This window comes from Tasmannia lanceolata, unplaced genomic scaffold (genome assembly GCF_043159265.1).
Source record: "Tasmannia lanceolata isolate RefF3 unplaced genomic scaffold, GAP_Taslan_0.1 ptg000013l, whole genome shotgun sequence".
Taxonomy (NCBI): domain Eukaryota; kingdom Viridiplantae; phylum Streptophyta; class Magnoliopsida; order Canellales; family Winteraceae; genus Tasmannia; species Tasmannia lanceolata.
The window spans coordinates 13,531,997-13,549,752 of NW_027518690.1; the positions used below are offsets into that span (position 1 = coordinate 13,531,997).

General features: G+C 39.0%; 1 protein-coding gene across 1 annotated transcript; it reads right to left on the reverse strand.

Moving 5' to 3' along the window:
* Positions 1-8,972: 8,972 nt before the first annotated feature.
* On the reverse strand, positions 8,973-10,450 carry LOC143890984 (uncharacterized). The gene is made up of 3 exons (XM_077395646.1): positions 9,936-10,450; positions 9,347-9,707; positions 8,973-8,990 (listed from the first exon to the last, which is right to left on the reverse strand). Exons 1-3 carry the CDS (start codon positions 10,448-10,450, stop codon positions 8,973-8,975), a joined length of 894 nt encoding a protein of 297 aa, XP_077251761.1.
* Between the last annotated feature and the right edge of the window lie 7,306 nt (positions 10,451-17,756).

A 17,756-nucleotide genomic window follows, 5' to 3' on the forward strand; every position in this document is an offset into this window, starting at 1 on the left:
TAAAACACAAACAAGCACACAACAGATCAAAGACGAAATCCTAACTCTAAAACTCTTTATCTAGGACAAACTCCTAACTCTAGAGGAAGATTTTTGTTAAAACAAGGTTTTAAAGTTGAAGGGTTAAAGCATTTTTTATTTACAAAGTTTGGCTGGACTTGGGATATAAATCCCAAGCTGCACTACGTACCTCGTGAAAGAGGATCAAGCCAACGTAGTTCGAAACGAACTCTCAAACTACGCTTCTAAAAGAAACACTCACACTTCAGATTTTTTAAGGTTTTTTATATTTTCAAATGTTTTTGATATTTTTAAAGTTTTCAAATGTTTTTGAGTTTTAAATTTCTAATTTTTTTTGGATTTTAAAGCTTTTCCAATGCTCTAAACCTTAAAACGCTTTCAATCTTAAAGGGAACACGCAAGTAACACCATAAACTAGGGCAAAGCCCTAAATCCAAAGGGGAAACCCCGAATACGCAACTAACGCCTCAAAGAGACGAACCACAATAAGAAACTGGCGTCTCAAAGAGACAAACCACAACAAGAAAGATAGCGACCCAAGAAGAGAGAAAACGATCCAAGATCCCAAGCAAGCAAAGCTCTAATAAGACTGAGTTAGCCTCTAGTCAAAGCGAAGTAATCAACAACTCTAAAGGAGAAACTCCGAACTAACTACACTAAAGAGGGGGAATAAATGAGTCAGAGACTCTCTAATAACACTATCGAGTCAAAGACTCACTCTAAAAGAGGAGGCCACTCTAACATGAGGCTAGGTAAGCCTCCTAAAGGGGAAACTCTCTACATGAGACAAGGCTTGTCTCCGAGACACAAATGACGTAAAAGGAATAAGAGACCCTGCGCATATTTGGCAAAGGTAAAACACCCAGCCGAGCCGGACAGCTACCTAGCCCTAGGGTGCAACAAATGTGCAACCAGATACCCATATAGGATAGGGGTATGAAGCCAAGCCGAGTAGGGTGTTCTCCCAAAACCAAACGACGCACAAAGAGGAGGTTTAGCAAGAGAAAGAGACTGGGCAAGTCTCCTAGACACAGAGGTAGGATAGAGAAAAATGCTAGCAAGACTAGGCAAGTATCCTATATATAAATGAGGGGTATGCTACTTGGATTGAGCACGCCCCCTAAGGGTGGGCTTGGGCTAGCGCCTTCATCGCCCTCGCAATGAGAGGGGATTCTACAAATGAGGCCAGCAGGCCTTCTAGACTAGGATTGTCTTAAGGAAAGATTGGGTGACTAGTGTAACTAGACCTATGGTACGGTTGCTATTCATAGCAAGCGTCCGTGATGAGGCTGGACTCCTAACTCTAGGACTCCCTAAAACCTAGGACACGGCACGACACCAGTATTCCTAAATTGGGCTCTAAAGGTTCCTAAAGGAATTTTGAATCTACAGGCTCTTAGGAAGCTCGAATTCTTTCGGGTTTGTAGAAACTTTTAGAATTTTCTTGGAGCTTTTAATTATCTTGAGGCCTTTAGTGTGTGTGGTGTCTTTTAAGTTGTTTGAATAGAAGTTTTTAGTTTCACTTGTGACTTTTAGTGGTCTTTTGGTTAATGGCTTTTAACAGATTTAAATCGGTAATTTTTAATAGGTGAATTTTGGATTTGTGTCTTTTAGGTTGGGCGTATTTTAGATTAGTGTCTTTTGATTTTTGTTTGCAAAATGATGTTAACACGACCATGTTTTGATAATTGCACAAATTTGATAAAACATTGACCATTAAAATGTCTAACGAAGACAGCCCACTAAAACTATCATAATTCTTTAACCGCTTGGCCAAATTTAATGTACAGATATGCGTTGTAAAGATCTTTTAAAAGGCTACAACTTTGTAGTTTACTATTTTCTGTGAATCTATGGTTTAGAGGTTCGAAATCGGGTCACAAAATGGGCAGCCAGCACTATGGCGGGAAGAATATTGGCACTACCACGTTTTGATAATTGTACAAACTCACCTTGTGGCTTCCTCTTTTTTATTTATTTATTATGCCATGATTGTCATCTTGTCTTGTTATACTGTACCTATGGATTTTTGTCTCATTATGCTATCTTTCTTAATTGTTAATTTTGTTTGAATGCTATATTATTATATATATATTTTTTTTACATTTTTGTATGTGCTGTTATTTTATCTTGATTAGTTTTTTATATTACAATTGAGATTCGGATGAGATGGGTTGATGGTATGGGTAATATGATTATGGGAATAAGGTGGGCTTGTGTAAACTTTAGACAAAAGAGGTCTATAGATGCTCTTGGACATTACATGGGATACATGGCTTTATGGAGTGGCTGTGAATATCAAATAAAAAATGGGTTATTTCTATCAATATGGAATTGGCTATTATTATTGGGTTCTTGAGATTGAGTGGGGGCTGTTGTTATCAACTTGGAATTAGAGCTATTGTTATCAACATGGAATGGGGGCTGTAATTATCAATGTGGAGTGGGGGCTGGTTCTATCAACATGGAATAGGGGCTGTAATTATCAATGTGGAGTGGGGGCTGGTTCTATCAATATGGAATAGGGGCTGTAATTATCAATTTGGAGTGGGGGCTAGTTCTATCAATATGGAATGGGCTGTCTGTTTATGATCTTTTAGGTTAAAAAAAAATCATTATTTATTTTATTTTTGATGGCTTTGTCCAAAAGATTCGAAAAATCCCTAGAGCTAATAAATCCAAAAATCCTAATTAAATTGGGGAATCCTAATGGTTTTTCAATTTGGGTATTGATTAAACAATCTTTTAATCAATGATTAACACTAGAATATGCAAGTAAGGGACATAAATTGAATTGAAGCATATGAAAACTTATGACTAAAAAAAAAAGCCTAATCATACAACGAAATTTATTAAATTTGTACTTACCTGAAATGGAGATCCCCGCCGCCGAAAGAATCCGAAAACCCCGCCGACGCTTGATCCGCTCCGCTTTCTCTTTCCTTCTTATTTGTTTTTCTCACTCTTTATTGTCCGATATGTTGCTTATCCAGGAATATGGAATAGAATAGAAAATCCAAAAGAGTTTGGTCGATCAAGAACCAAGAAAGTGGATAGAAGAAACGCCCAGCTGAATGAGAGGAGATTTGGAGGACGAGGTAACAGAACCCAAATAGGAATAAAAGGTTCAATTCTATTATTCTTTGAAAAGAAGGGTTATCAAAATCTTAGAGAGAGTGATCACAGGGTCAAAATTCAACAACGAGTAGAGTGAGAATCGATCTTGATCCATGAGCAGCCAAGTGATCCCTCTTTATATGCTTTGGGATGAAACATGAATTAAAAAATGAAAATTCGCCCACTTTGGAGATGAGAATCCAAGAAAACCAATTTCAGCAGTATGCTTTCTACCAAGGAATGAAGAATGGGGACTTAGCTTCTTTCTAAAAAAAATCAGAAATGCAAGAGCAAGAGGACTGCCTGTTGAAAATTTAGATAGATCAAGAGAGAGGATGTTGGTCTAAAAGGGGTTTTAGTTGAGAGGATGGGATGCGACCTTAATGACCGAGAGAGAGAGTTTTCTCTTCGAGGTATCTCAGATCTGTCCCCTAGGGAGATCGAGAAAATCAGAATAAATAAGAGCAAGGAGAGAAAAATCAAAAAGCATCTGGAATAGAAAAAATTACTCACCTCCACCGTCCAAGAATAAGAAAAGAGAAAAAACCAAAAAAACTCTCTAATGTGATTCTCTTTCTCCCTATTAAATAATATTTTCCTTGTTTTTTAGAAAGACCCAATTTCCTTCTCATTACCCCCTCAAAAGTAGAATCTCAATAAAATAAGTAACCCTCTCACGCTTGGTTTCCTCCACTACCCAAGGTTTCCTCCACTACCCAAATTAACTATTGCCTTGCTTTAGAAAATTTCCTTTATTCTCAACTGTACTTACCTTTGGCCATTGTAAACAATTATATATTTAGACATTTTCCTTTTTAAAAAAATTGGTTGTGCTCAGCAAAATAATGATTGAGGTGAGGGATACTTGCAATGCAATGGAAACATGCCGACTTGCTTTTATGAATGAGGCCTTCCCTGTCCATTTATCTTTCATATGAAACAATGAGAAGCCAGAGTTTCACGTGTAACTTTTCCCACCAATATCTATACACATGGCTCTTCCAAAAATAAAAGAGAGAGAGGTTGATCTAATGGTTTGCACAATATATTAAAAAAAAAAAAAAAAATGCCTACCAACTCAAATTGGAGCCCACCTTGCTCAATAATTCCGACGAGTTAGAAGTTGGACCATAAATTAAATGGCTCGGATCATGCTATAATTTGGGTTGCATAAAAAAAATACAATATGCCCACCTCATTTAGTGATCTAAATCGTATATCATAGTGTGCCATAATGTAAATCGGTCGCACTCATTAAATCTATTCCATAGGATGATCCATGTTGTCCAATTTGACAAGCCGACAAGCCATAAGTTTAAATTTTAATTTTTCACAATAATGAGCCCCCACCGGATTGGTAAAAATACACGATGCCCACCATAGAAATTGATCTTATTCAAAGAGTCCATATAAATAAATAAACAAAACCATATTCTTCATAAAAAAAAAATGCAGGGCACACCCGTTTGATCTTATTTTAATAGGACATGCTCGATGCGGGCCCAGTAAATGGGTCTAAATTCTCTTTCGCTCGGATTCTTATGAATAATCTCTCTCAACCTCTCAATACTTAACGGAAAAATGCGAAACATGGCGGAGATGATTGGATGGGGTTTTGCCCAAGCATAGCGAATTTGGGTCCGATCAAAATGGGGTGTCTACAGATGCCCCTCTTTGGCAGAGCGTGTGTAACACGCGAATGGCAAAGCTGAACAGACAACGCATTTTGATCGACCCGAAAACAAAGCAAACCAATTTTTTTTTTTTTTTTTTGTTTTTTTTTTTTGGTTCTAAGAACGATATTTGCAAAAGCAAAACAGTAAAATACATGACAACAAAAATCAAAATTTAGAAGCAAATAAGGCAATGGCCTCTCATTGACTCTTAACTCGGCAAACATGACATCTCAATGAGATAGTCTCTCTCTAATACTCATGACTCAACTATCTAAACTATTTAACAAAGATGAAGGAACGATTATAAAAACACAAACACACACACTATTTTTTTTTTTCAGGCTAAGCCAAAGTAAACATAACAATTGCTCAAAGAGCACCAACCAAACAAACAAACAAATCATTCCAATCACTCAAAGAGTTTTCATTTTACCACCGAGTTTTTATCCTGGAATCGACAGCCAGAAAATACCTGACATAACAAAGTTAGAGGTCGAAGGAAGAAACAAAGTCTATAACATAGCAAAGCTAGGACGAAAGAGATACATCGAGTTTTTATCCTGGAGTCGAGAGCCAGATCATTCAAAACGGGTAAAGAATTGTTTGAGAAGACTCAAAGTTTCAATACCGGATTTCAAAACGGGTAAAGAATGTTTGAGAAGACTCAAACTTTCGATACCGGATTACAAGACGGGTAGAGAATATTTGAGAAGACTCAAATTTTCAATACCGGATTTCAAAACGGGTAAAGAATGTTTGAGAAGACTCAAACTTTCAATACCGGATTACAAGACGGGTAGAGAATATTTGAGAAGACTCAAATTTTCAATACCGGATTTCAAAACGGGTAAAGAATGTTTGAGAAGACTCAAACTTTCAATACCGGATTACAAGACGGGTAGAGAATATTTGAGAAGACTCAAATTTTCAATACCGGATTTCAAAACGGGTAAAGAATGTTTGAGAAGACTCAAACTTTCAATACCGGATTACAAGACGGGTAGAGAATATTTGAGAAGACTCAAATTTTCAATACCGGATTTCAAACGGGTAAAGAATGTTTGAGAAGACTCAAACTTTCAATACCGGATTACAAGACGGGTAGAGAATATTTGAGAAGACTCAAATTTTCGATACCGGATTTCAAAACGGATAAAGAATGTTTGAGAAGACTCAAACTTTCAATACCGGATTACAAGACAGGTAGAGAATATTTGAGAAGACTCAAATTTTCAATACCGGATTTCAAAACGGGTAAAGAATGTTTGAGAAGACTCAAACTTTCAATACCGGATTACAAGACAGGTAGAGAATATTTGAGAAGACTCAAATTTTCAATACCGGATTTTAAAACGGGTAAAGAATGTTTGAGAAGACTCAAACTTTCAATACCGGATTACAAGACAGGTAGAGAATATTTGAGAAGACTCAAATTTTCAATACCGGATTTCAAAACGGGTAAAGAATGTTTGAGAAGACTCAAACTTTCAATACCGGATTACAAGACAGGTAGAGAATATTTGAGAAGACTCAAATTTTCAATACCGGATTTTAAAACGGGTAAAGAATGTTTGAGAAGACTCAAACTTTCAATACCGGATTACAAGACAGGTAGAGAATATTTGAGAAGACTCAAATTTTCAATACCGGATTTCAAAATGGGTAAAGAATGTTTGAGAAGACTCAAACTTTCAATACCGGATTACAAGACAGGTAGAGAATATTTGAGAAGACTCAAATTTTCAATACCGGATTTCAAAATGGGTAAAGAATGTTTGAGAAGACTCAAACTTTCAATACCGGATTAGGAGGGATGATATCTCAAGCTTTTTATTCTGAGAATGACGGTCATGTCGCTCCTAACATGACCTCCTAGAGGTCAGAGAGGAGGAAAGATAGTTAAAACATAGCACAGCTGGAATAGATCTGGAAATCATAACCTTTACCACAGGATATAACCCAAAGGCACTTGATAAAATCTCGCGGGCATTGGCCCCCTTTAAACAAATAAACCAAAACTCTGCCTATATTTTGAAAAATGTAAAACTCAATTTTAAATTCCAACGAGGATTGGATTTTTCTGAAGAAACTGATCAAGGAGCCTAGCTCGAAAAGGGATGTTCGAGCTTCTCTTATCTTTATTTGACAAGAATAGCCATCTTAACCCTAAAGTTTTGTTCGACGTCTTTTATGACTTGGGAAACCAAGTCATAAAAGATGCCCCTAGTACGATTTTATTTCCATTACAAGATTCAAAAGAGAGCCAAACGCAAGGGTTCAACTAAAGGCTTTCATTTCAAAGAAATGCCTGAGGCTACAAAGCTTTTGCAAATACAGGAAAATGGGTTCTGCTCGAAGCATTCTTCCTCCTGCACTTCGTGATAACATTCCGAGTAAACTTGAAAAATTGCCCCTTCTGAACTCTGCTCTGTTCGGCTCTGTCCGCAGGAGATGCAACTTCTTGCTTTTAAAGTTTATCGCCCCAGCCCCAAGAGAAGTAAAGGCTAAACTTGACCTTAAAGACCTGACTTTGACCTGACAATGAAAGATTCTGACACACGATAAACGAGACTTTGACAGATGACTGACGAAAACTTTGATAAATGCACAACATAGACTCTAAAAGAGACTGAATCTGCTTCTTAATTTGATAAATGTTTAAGGTGGTAACAGTCTACCGCTCTTAGGATCTTTTGAATACCGCATCTAAAAGTGTTTCATTCCTCTTTTCGGTATTTCAGTCATGGTTATTACCTCCTTTGGATTACTTAGTTTTAACCACTTTAAATTGAAGAAGTATCGAAAGAAATTATGCTGGCGCTTACTCAGACTCTGAAGTAATGCCCAAAACGGAAGCACAATCGGCTTTCAAAAGCCATCCTTCGTGAAATCCCTGCCATACTGAATTGCCCCTTTTAGGGTTTCGATTCAGCGGACCGCACGCCTTAATTTTTGCCTGGATTGTCTGCCCTTGCAGCTTTTTCCATCCAGCAGGCTCAGCACCCTGATTTTTGCCTAAGCCGCCCTTTCGGGTTTTCAACTTAGCGGGTGAATGACCCTAACTTTTGCCTAGACCGCCCTTGCGGGTTTTCAGTCTAGCGGGTCCAAGACTCCATCATTCTTTCACTTTTTTTTTTTTTTTTTTTTTTTTTTTTTTTTTTTTTTACAAACCTGGGCCAATAACACCAGAAGGACTTTTAGGTAGGCCTGGGTTCAAACAGGCTAACATTTGGTAAGTTTTGAGCAATTAGACCGAATCTGGACTATCCAGACTGTCTACGTATCCCCAAAGAAAATGGGAATCAGGTCCCGCGTAGTTCGAGGTTAATATCTTTTATGACGAAAGTCATAAAAGATGCCCCTGGTTTAAGTTTGATAAGGAGGTTTTGCTTTTGGCTCAAAGGAGTTTAGCAAAAAAGGGTTTTCATTTTTGAAATCTGGGTTATTGGCTTAAAAAGCTCAAGTCGTCCAAAGATGGCCCTCTAGTGTTTTTAGGCGTAATATTTCTTTAACTGATCCAGGTTTGTAGGTTCTGTTAATTTTTCTCCATTTTCATTGAGGAGTCTTACGGCTTTTCCCGGCAGGACTTCATCGACAATATAAGGACCAGACCAATTTGGACGAAACTTCCCTCTCGGATCAAATACCGGTGCCCTATAGGACTTCAAGACAAGATCCCCTGGTTTCAAATCTCGGACACGAACCTTCTTATTGAACGCCCTTTCAATCCGCCTTTGATACCCCTGGATATGATACAGAGCTCGTAGCCTCTTCTCATCTATCATCTGCAGTTCCTGATGCCTGGCCTTCGCCCATTCAGATTCCGGCAAGCTTGCCTCTATCATCACTCTTAGAGATGGAATTCTAAGTTCAACAGGCAAAACTGCTTCCATTCCAAACACTAAAGAATACGGAGTGACACCTGTAGAAGATCTGATCGACGTCCTGTAAGCCCACAAAGCATAAGGAAGCTTGTTTGACCAGTCTTTGTAAGTTTCTGTCATCTTACTGATGATTACCTTGATGCTCTTGTTTGCTGCTTCAACGGCTCCATTCGTCTGCCGCCTATAAGGAGACGACTTGTGATGCTTTATTTTAAACTCTACACACAAGTGCGCTACTTCCTTCTTGAAGTGAGAACCATTATCCGAGATTAACTCATGAGGTACTCCATATCTGCAAATAATGTTGGCACGGATGAACTTTGCGACTGTATTCGAAGTAATGGAAGCATACGGAGCGGCTTCAATCCATTTCGTAAAGTAATCAATTGCGACCAAAATGTATTCATGCCCGCTCGAAGACTTTGGATGAACCTTCCCAATTATGTCAATTCCCCATACTGAAAACGGCCATGGAGAAGTCATAGAGTGCAACTCCGAAGGAGGTACATGAATAAGATTTGCATAGACTTGACACTTATGGCATTTCTTCACAAATGCGAAGCAGTCTGCTTCCATTGTGGGCCAATAGAATCCAAGTCTCAAAATCTTTCTTGACAACATTTTCCCATTCATATGAGGTCCACAAACTCCCTCATGGGTCTGCTCGATAAGCTCAACTGCTTTGTCTTCATCAACACACAAAAGCTGGATCCCATCAAAAGATCTGCGATATAACTGACCACCACAAATAACAAAATTGGCAGCTAATTTCTGAAGGGTTTTGCGCTCTTTCCCAGAAGCCCCAGGTGGATGCCCTTCACCGGATATGAGATTCCTGATGTCTGTATACCAGGGCTTTCCATCTGGACACCTAGCTGCTATTTCAATAACGGTCACATGTGCTGGCTCCCATTGCAGTCGCACTGTAAGTGGCTGGACCTCCATTGTTGCTGAAATGTCTAACATAGAAGCCAGCGTAGCCAAAGCATCAGCAAAATGATTCTTTGTTCTGTACAAGTGAGTAAATGTAATACTCCTGAACTTCTGGACCAAAGATTCGAGATATGCATTATACGGGATCAATCTATCTTCCCGAGTCTTCCATTTTCCATTAGTCTGGTAAATGATCAAGATGGAATCTCCAAACACATCAATGTCTTGAATTTGCAAAGCTAAGGCTGCCTCCAGTCCGGCAATACAAGCTTCATACTCGGCCATGTTGTTGGTGCACTCAAACTGCAACTTGATAGATATAGGAATATACTCCTTCTGAGGGGATACGAGTACTGCTCCTATTCCCTGACCCTGGTTGTTGACTGCACCATCAAAGTACATTGTCCATCTGGTATTTGGGGTATCTTCTTCAATATCCATAATCTCTTCATCAGGAAATTCAGCCTTCAGGAATGCGCTCTCTTCCACAGGGGAATCAGCTAAATGTTCTGCGATGACCCGCCCTTTAACAGACTTTTGAGTGACATAAGTAATGTCGAACTCAGATAACAATAATAACCACCTTGCGGTTCTTCCGGTAAGAGCAGGCTTCTCAAACAAATACTTCAACGGATCCATCCGTGAAAGCAGAAGTACCTTGCTTGACAACAAGTAATGCCTGAGCCTCTGAGTTGCCCAAACTAATGCTAGACAGGTCTTCTCTAAGATTGTATACTTCACCTCGTATTCTAGCATCTTCTTGCTGATGTAGTATACAGGCCTCTCCTTCTTAGACCCTGAATCTTGCTGAGCAAGCATACAACCCATCGCCGTATCCGTGATGGACAAATACAACAATAATGGCTGACCCAGGATGACCGGGGATAAAACCGGAGGTAAGGACAAACACTGCTTAATCTTTTCAAAAGCCACCTGGCATTCTTCGGTCCATTTCTTCGATGAATTCTTCTTCAGAAGCTTGAAAATAGGCTCACAGGTCATAGTCAGATGAGCTATAAACCGTCTCAGATACTGAACTTTTCCGAGAAAACCTCGGATCTGCTTTTCGGTCTTCGGCGGTTCCATCTCCTGAATCGCTTTGATTTTCTGAGGATCTACTTCAATTCCCCTTTCGCTCACCATGAATCCCAGTAGCTTTCCTGAAGTAACCCCGAATACACACTTGCTGGGGTTCAGACGAAGCTGATACTGTCTGATTCTTTCAAAGAATTTTCTTAAAGAGACAGTATGCTCCGGCCGAGTCTTTCCTTTGACGATCATATCATCTACATAGACTTCGACTTCTTTGTGGATCATATCATGAAGAAGAGCAGTTGCAGCTCTCTGATAAGTAGCGCCCGCATTCTTCAACCCAAAAGGCATTACTCTGTAACAGTAAGTTCCCCAGCAGAGTCGCCAATCTTCAAATACAGGACAAAGTTCAAAAGATCCAAATCGAAAGACATGGAAGACAGGGTCCCAAAATCCAGCAGCTGCTTGAAGAAACTTCCAATTTATACCACGACTATTCAGATGGGTAAAAGAACTGATGAAACGCTCGGCCACACTCCTTTCTTCACATCTCAACGGAAAAGATTTAACAGTCTCAGCTATCCACTTGTCTAACAAATTATTCGCCATGATCCGACCTAAAATTCAGATAGGACAAAGATCAGGAGAGAATGGGGATAACTTTGCATAGACAAATAACCAAGGTAATCTGAAAATCAATTTCATTAAAAAGATGAACTCTGTGATAATGAATTTTTCATCAAAGATGAGAGGTAGCCAATAGATCAGAAAAATAAACCACGGCCATAAGATGACAGAAGTAGGTCATAAACCGGATCTAAATCTGGTGATGAATACCATTAACTGTACGATCAAGAGGATCAATCATGCTAGACCATGGTCATAAGGACAGCGAACGAGCTATCGGCCAGATCTCAAGACAAAACAGGTAAGGATCTAATCCTACTGAGCAATGTATATATGGGAATCAAGACAAAGTAGACTGACTCCAAAGGATAGCAATCATGCTCAACATGTGTTGCGAAAAATTCGGCAGCACAACGGCTATACAAGGAAGTCAAGGTAAGGCAAACTCATGGTTTTCCTAATTCAAAGAGATAGCGATAATGCTCAAAATATTCTGGATAAAATCCGGCAGCATAACGGCTAGACAAAGGATTCCCACAACTCAACTAAAGGTATATGAACAACGGTGGTAGGATAAATTCGGAATATGGTTACCAGAGAAAGGTGACCAAATGAAGGACCGACCAAAGGTGAGAGCATATATGACAACGGGTCAAATCCTATAATCAACAGATCAAAGGACAAAACCAGGTCAAGGATATGGCAAGCAAAAGCCATTGACTAGATCTAAATCCGAATAACGAATGGATATAACCAATTGAAATGAATAAGGAACTCTAACTTAAGAGGAGAACCCTAATATACATAATCAGTATATATAGGCATATATACATACACACAAATCCTAACCAGGGGCACCAGCCCTAATTCTAATCTAGCGGAGTCAAGGAAGTCTCGACTCAAGACAGACTGATGAGTGAACTAGGACCGTGTTGTAGCCATGTAAAATGAGCTACCCTAGTCTACAAATGGGACAAAGCTCCTAACTCTAGGCTCCACATGTGTGAGCAACACATGTTCGACCTTATATGAATGTAATATACTTATATAAACACGGGTACTTCCTAGTTAGGTTTCACTAAGTCAGTAAGCATATACATAATATATCAAACAAAATAGGGCTCCGGACTCAATCTAATGGGTACTATGCGTATGAAACATACTTAATATGTATAACAAAAGTACGCCCAATGTTATACATAGTATGCTTCATTGCTCATCGGCTGCTGTAAACACAAGTACGCCCAGTGTTTACGGCTGCAGCACCGGCGCATAGCTTGGAAATAGATTCAACAGTACCATCAGGGTGTAATGACATCCCAGTCGGGCACGCATTCAATCTATCCCGTGGAGCCAATAATAATGAAAAACAATGAAATAAGTAAAGAATAAACAATATGATAACATATGATGTGCAGTGTGTGAATCCCTTGTTTTAATTACGCACCTATCTGGTGCCCCTGGATTCTAACGATAGAATTCCCATTTAAAATGATTTTAGCTCAAATTTCTCCGAAGTTTGTAAAAATGGCATTTTTATAGAGTTAGGCAATGTTTCAAGAACTCCCCAGCAGAGTCGCCAATCTGTGGACCCCGATCCTGAGGACGATGCCGAGGGACGCGAGATCCCTCCTGCAATCCTCTAAGATCTCCACAAAGTGAAGGAGAGCTCTGCCAAGGAACTCTCGAAACTGATGCCACCCTCATAGCATAGCTCGAGTGGCGATATAAAAAGAAAGAGATATGTCTTGATCCGGAGCCAGGGCTCGAAACCGAGACATACCTAAAATAAACTCAGAGTCGCCATCCATGGACAAGCCATGGAACCAAAACAAATGCTCTGTTTGCAATGGATAACCAGAGATACAAAAGGTCCGTGCCTGATGACGAATGGAGAAGGTCCGAAGAGCGCCCCCAATTCGCCCGAGTGCGAACACTTGGTCTCTTATGCCATTTATTATTAACCTCGAAGAGTTTTGGGCAAAAATCATGTGAAATGGGAACGATCCTCAGGAATCGTCTATCTAAGCATGCATTTCCTGAGAATAGAAATAATAAGCACACAAAAAATAAATGAAAGAGGTGTCACCTAAGCATAGCTAGGTTATGAGTGACATACCTAATGGGTGTCTAAATTTTGATGTGCAAACACATGCAAGCTATAGCTAAATGTATAAGATCAGTACAAGAAAGTAAGAAAGCACATCAAAAGAAATACAATAACTACCCAACAAATCCTAAGACTCTAAATTATTAGCCCGAGTCCTCGGATGGTCTGGTATTCATCCAAAGAAGCCTACGTATCCCCGCCTCCACGAGAATCAAGGCAACGTAGTTCTTCGCACCTATTCTAACCTAGGATGCCTAAGACACCTAGACCTCTATCCTAGACTCGATCTAAAAGACCGGACTAGTTATTAAAGTTTATTGTACGATTATTTAAATTCCAGTGAATTGTGAATTTTAGGACACCCTATATGTCCTAGCTAAATGCAGACTAGCCCTAGGCTAATGCAGGTGGTTCCTATAACCTATGTGTAACTAGGCTGTGTGCCCTAAGGAAAACAATAGGATTGCTAACGTATCCAAGACCTAGTCATCAGTCGGCGATGTGAATCGCCAACTAACCGGACGGAGGCACTCCTAGCTAGGACAAACCCCTAACTCTAAAACACAAACAAGCACACAACAGATCAAAGACGAAATCCTAACTCTAAAACTCTTTATCTAGGACAAACTCCTAACTCTAGAGGAAGATTTTTGTTAAAACAAGGTTTTAAAGTTGAAGGGTTAAAGCATTTTTTATTTACAAAGTTTGGCTGGACTTGGGATATAAATCCCAAGCTGCACTACGTACCTCGTGAAAGAGGATCAAGCCAACGTAGTTCGAAACGAACTCTCAAACTACGCTTCTAAAAGAAACACTCACACTTCAGATTTTTTAAGGTTTTTTATATTTTCAAATGTTTTTGATATTTTTAAAGTTTTCAAATGTTTTTGAGTTTTAAATTTCTAATTTTTTTTGGATTTAAAGCTTTTCCAATGCTCTAAACCTTAAAACGCTTTCAATCTTAAAGGGAACACGCAAGTAACACCATAAACTAGGGCAAAGCCCTAAATCCAAAGGGGAAACCCCGAATACGCAACTAACGCCTCAAAGAGACGAACCACAATAAGAAACTGGCGTCTCAAAGAGACAAACCACAACAAGAAAGATAGCGACCCAAGAAGAGAGAAAACGATCCAAGATCCCAAGCAAGCAAAGCTCTAATAAGACTGAGTTAGCCTCTAGTCAAAGCGAAGTAATCAACAACTCTAAAGGAGAAACTCCGAACTAACTACACTAAAGAGGGGGAATAAATGAGTCAGAGACTCTCTAATAACACTATCGAGTCAAAGACTCACTCTAAAAGAGGAGGCCACTCTAACATGAGGCTAGGTAAGCCTCCTAAAGGGGAAACTCTCTACATGAGACAAGGCTTGTCTCCGAGACACAAATGACGTAAAAGGAATAAGAGACCCTGCGCATATTTGGCAAAGGTAAAACACCCAGCCGAGCCGGACAGCTACCTAGCCCTAGGGTGCAACAAATGTGCAACCAGATACCCATATAGGATAGGGGTATGAAGCCAAGCCGAGTAGGGTGTTCTCCCAAAACCAAACGACGCACAAAGAGGAGGTTTAGCAAGAGAAAGAGACTGGGCAAGTCTCCTAGACACAGAGGTAGGATAGAGAAAAATGCTAGCAAGACTAGGCAAGTATCCTATATATAAATGAGGGGTATGCTACTTGGATTGAGCACGCCCCCTAAGGGTGGGCTTGGGCTAGCGCCTTCATCGCCCTCGCAATGAGAGGGGATTCTACAAATGAGGCCAGCAGGCCTTCTAGACTAGGATTGTCTTAAGGAAAGATTGGGTGACTAGTGTAACTAGACCTATGGTACGGTTGCTATTCATAGCAAGCGTCCGTGATGAGGCTGGACTCCTAACTCTAGGACTCCCTAAAACCTAGGACACGGCACGACACCAGTATTCCTAAATTGGGCTCTAAAGGTTCCTAAAGGAATTTTGAATCTACAGGCTCTTAGGAAGCTCGAATTCTTTCGGGTTTGTAGAAACTTTTAGAATTTTCTTGGAGCTTTTAATTATCTTGAGGCCTTTAGTGTGTGTGGTGTCTTTTAAGTTGTTTGAATAGAAGTTTTTAGTTTCACTTGTGACTTTTAGTGGTCTTTTGGTTAATGGCTTTTAACAGATTTAAATCGGTAATTTTTAATAGGTGAATTTTGGATTTGTGTCTTTTAGGTTGGGCGTATTTTAGATTAGTGTCTTTTGATTTTTGTTTGCAAAATGATGTTAACACGACCATGTTTTGATAATTGCACAAATTTGATAAAACATTGACCATTAAAATGTCTAACGAAGACAGCCCACTAAAACTATCATAATTCTTTAACCGCTTGGCCAAATTTAATGTACAGATATGCGTTGTAAAGATCTTTTAAAAGGCTACAACTTTGTAGTTTACTATTTTCTGTGAATCTATGGTTTAGAGGTTCGAAATCGGGTCACAAAATGGGCAGCCAGCACTATGGCGGGAAGAATATTGGCACTACCACGTTTTGATAATTGTACAAACTCACCTTGTGGCTTCCTCTTTTTTATTTATTTATTATGCCATGATTGTCATCTTGTCTTGTTATACTGTACCTATGGATTTTTGTCTCATTATGCTATCTTTCTTAATTGTTAATTTTGTTTGAATGCTATATTATTATATATATTTTTTTTTTACATTTTTGTATGTGCTGTTATTTTATCTTGATTAGTTTTTTATATTACAATTGAGATTCGGATGAGATGGGTTGATGGTATGGGTAATATGATTATGGGAATAAGGTGGGCTTGTGTAAACTTTAGACAAAAGAGGTCTATAGATGCTCTTGGACATTACATGGGATACATGGCTTTATGGAGTGGCTGTGAATATCAAATAAAAAATGGGTTATTTCTATCAATATGGAATTGGCTATTATTATTGGGTTCTTGAGATTGAGTGGGGGCTGTTGTTATCAACTTGGAATTAGAGCTATTGTTATCAACATGGAATGGGGGCTGTAATTATCAATGTGGAGTGGGGGCTGGTTCTATCAACATGGAATAGGGGCTGTAATTATCAATGTGGAGTGGGGGCTGGTTCTATCAATATGGAATAGGGGCTGTAATTATCAATTTGGAGTGGGGGCTAGTTCTATCAATATGGAATGGGCTGTCTGTTTATGATCTTTTAGGTTAAAAAAAAATCATTATTTATTTTATTTTTGATGGCTTTGTCCAAAAGATTCGAAAAATCCCTAGAGCTAATAAATCCAAAAATCCTAATTAAATTGGGGAATCCTAATGGTTTTTCAATTTGGGTATTGATTAAACAATCTTTTAATCAATGATTAACACTAGAATATGCAAGTAAGGGACATAAATTGAATTGAAGCATATGAAAACTTATGACTAAAAAAAAAAGCCTAATCATACAACGAAATTTATTAAATTTGTACTTACCTGAAATGGAGATCCCCGCCGCCGAAAGAATCCGAAAACCCCGCCGACGCTTGATCCGCTCCGCTTTCTCTTTCCTTCTTATTTGTTTTTCTCACTCTTTATTGTCCGATATGTTGCTTATCCAGGAATATGGAATAGAATAGAAAATCCAAAAGAGTTTGGTCGATCAAGAACCAAGAAAGTGGATAGAAGAAACGCCCAGCTGAATGAGAGGAGATTTGGAGGACGAGGTAACAGAACCCAAATAGGAATAAAAGGTTCAATTCTATTATTCTTTGAAAAGAAGGGTTATCAAAATCTTAGAGAGAGTGATCACAGGGTCAAAATTCAACAACGAGTAGAGTGAGAATCGATCTTGATCCATGAGCAGCCAAGTGATCCCTCTTTATATGCTTTGGGATGAAACATGAATTAAAAAATGAAAATTCGCCCACTTTGGAGATGAGAATCCAAGAAAACCAATTTCAGCAGTATGCTTTCTACCAAGGAATGAAGAATGGGGACTTAGCTTCTTTCTAAAAAAAATCAGAAATGCAAGAGCAAGAGGACTGCCTGTTGAAAATTTAGATAGATCAAGAGAGAGGATGTTGGTCTAAAAGGGGTTTTAGTTGAGAGGATGGGATGCGACCTTAATGACCGAGAGAGAGAGTTTTCTCTTCGAGGTATCTCAGATCTGTCCCCTAGGGAGATCGAGAAAATCAGAATAAATAAGAGCAAGGAGAGAAAAATCAAAAAGCATCTGGAATAGAAAAAATTACTCACCTCCACCGTCCAAGAATAAGAAAAGAGAAAAAACCAAAAAAACTCTCTAATGTGATTCTCTTTCTCCCTATTAAATAATATTTTCCTTGTTTTTTAGAAAGACCCAATTTCCTTCTCATTACCCCCTCAAAAGTAGAATCTCAATAAAA

Excerpts from the sequence above, each read along its gene's own strand:
- LOC143890984 (XM_077395646.1), bottom strand. The coding sequence starts at position 10,450 with ATGCTTGCTCAGCAAGATTCAGGGTCTAAGAAGGAGAGGCCTGTATAC. Across the intron at positions 9,708-9,935 it reads CCTATATCTATCAAGTTGCA|AACAAAGAATCATTTTGCTG; the intron begins GTTTGAGTGCAC and ends TCACTTGTACAG.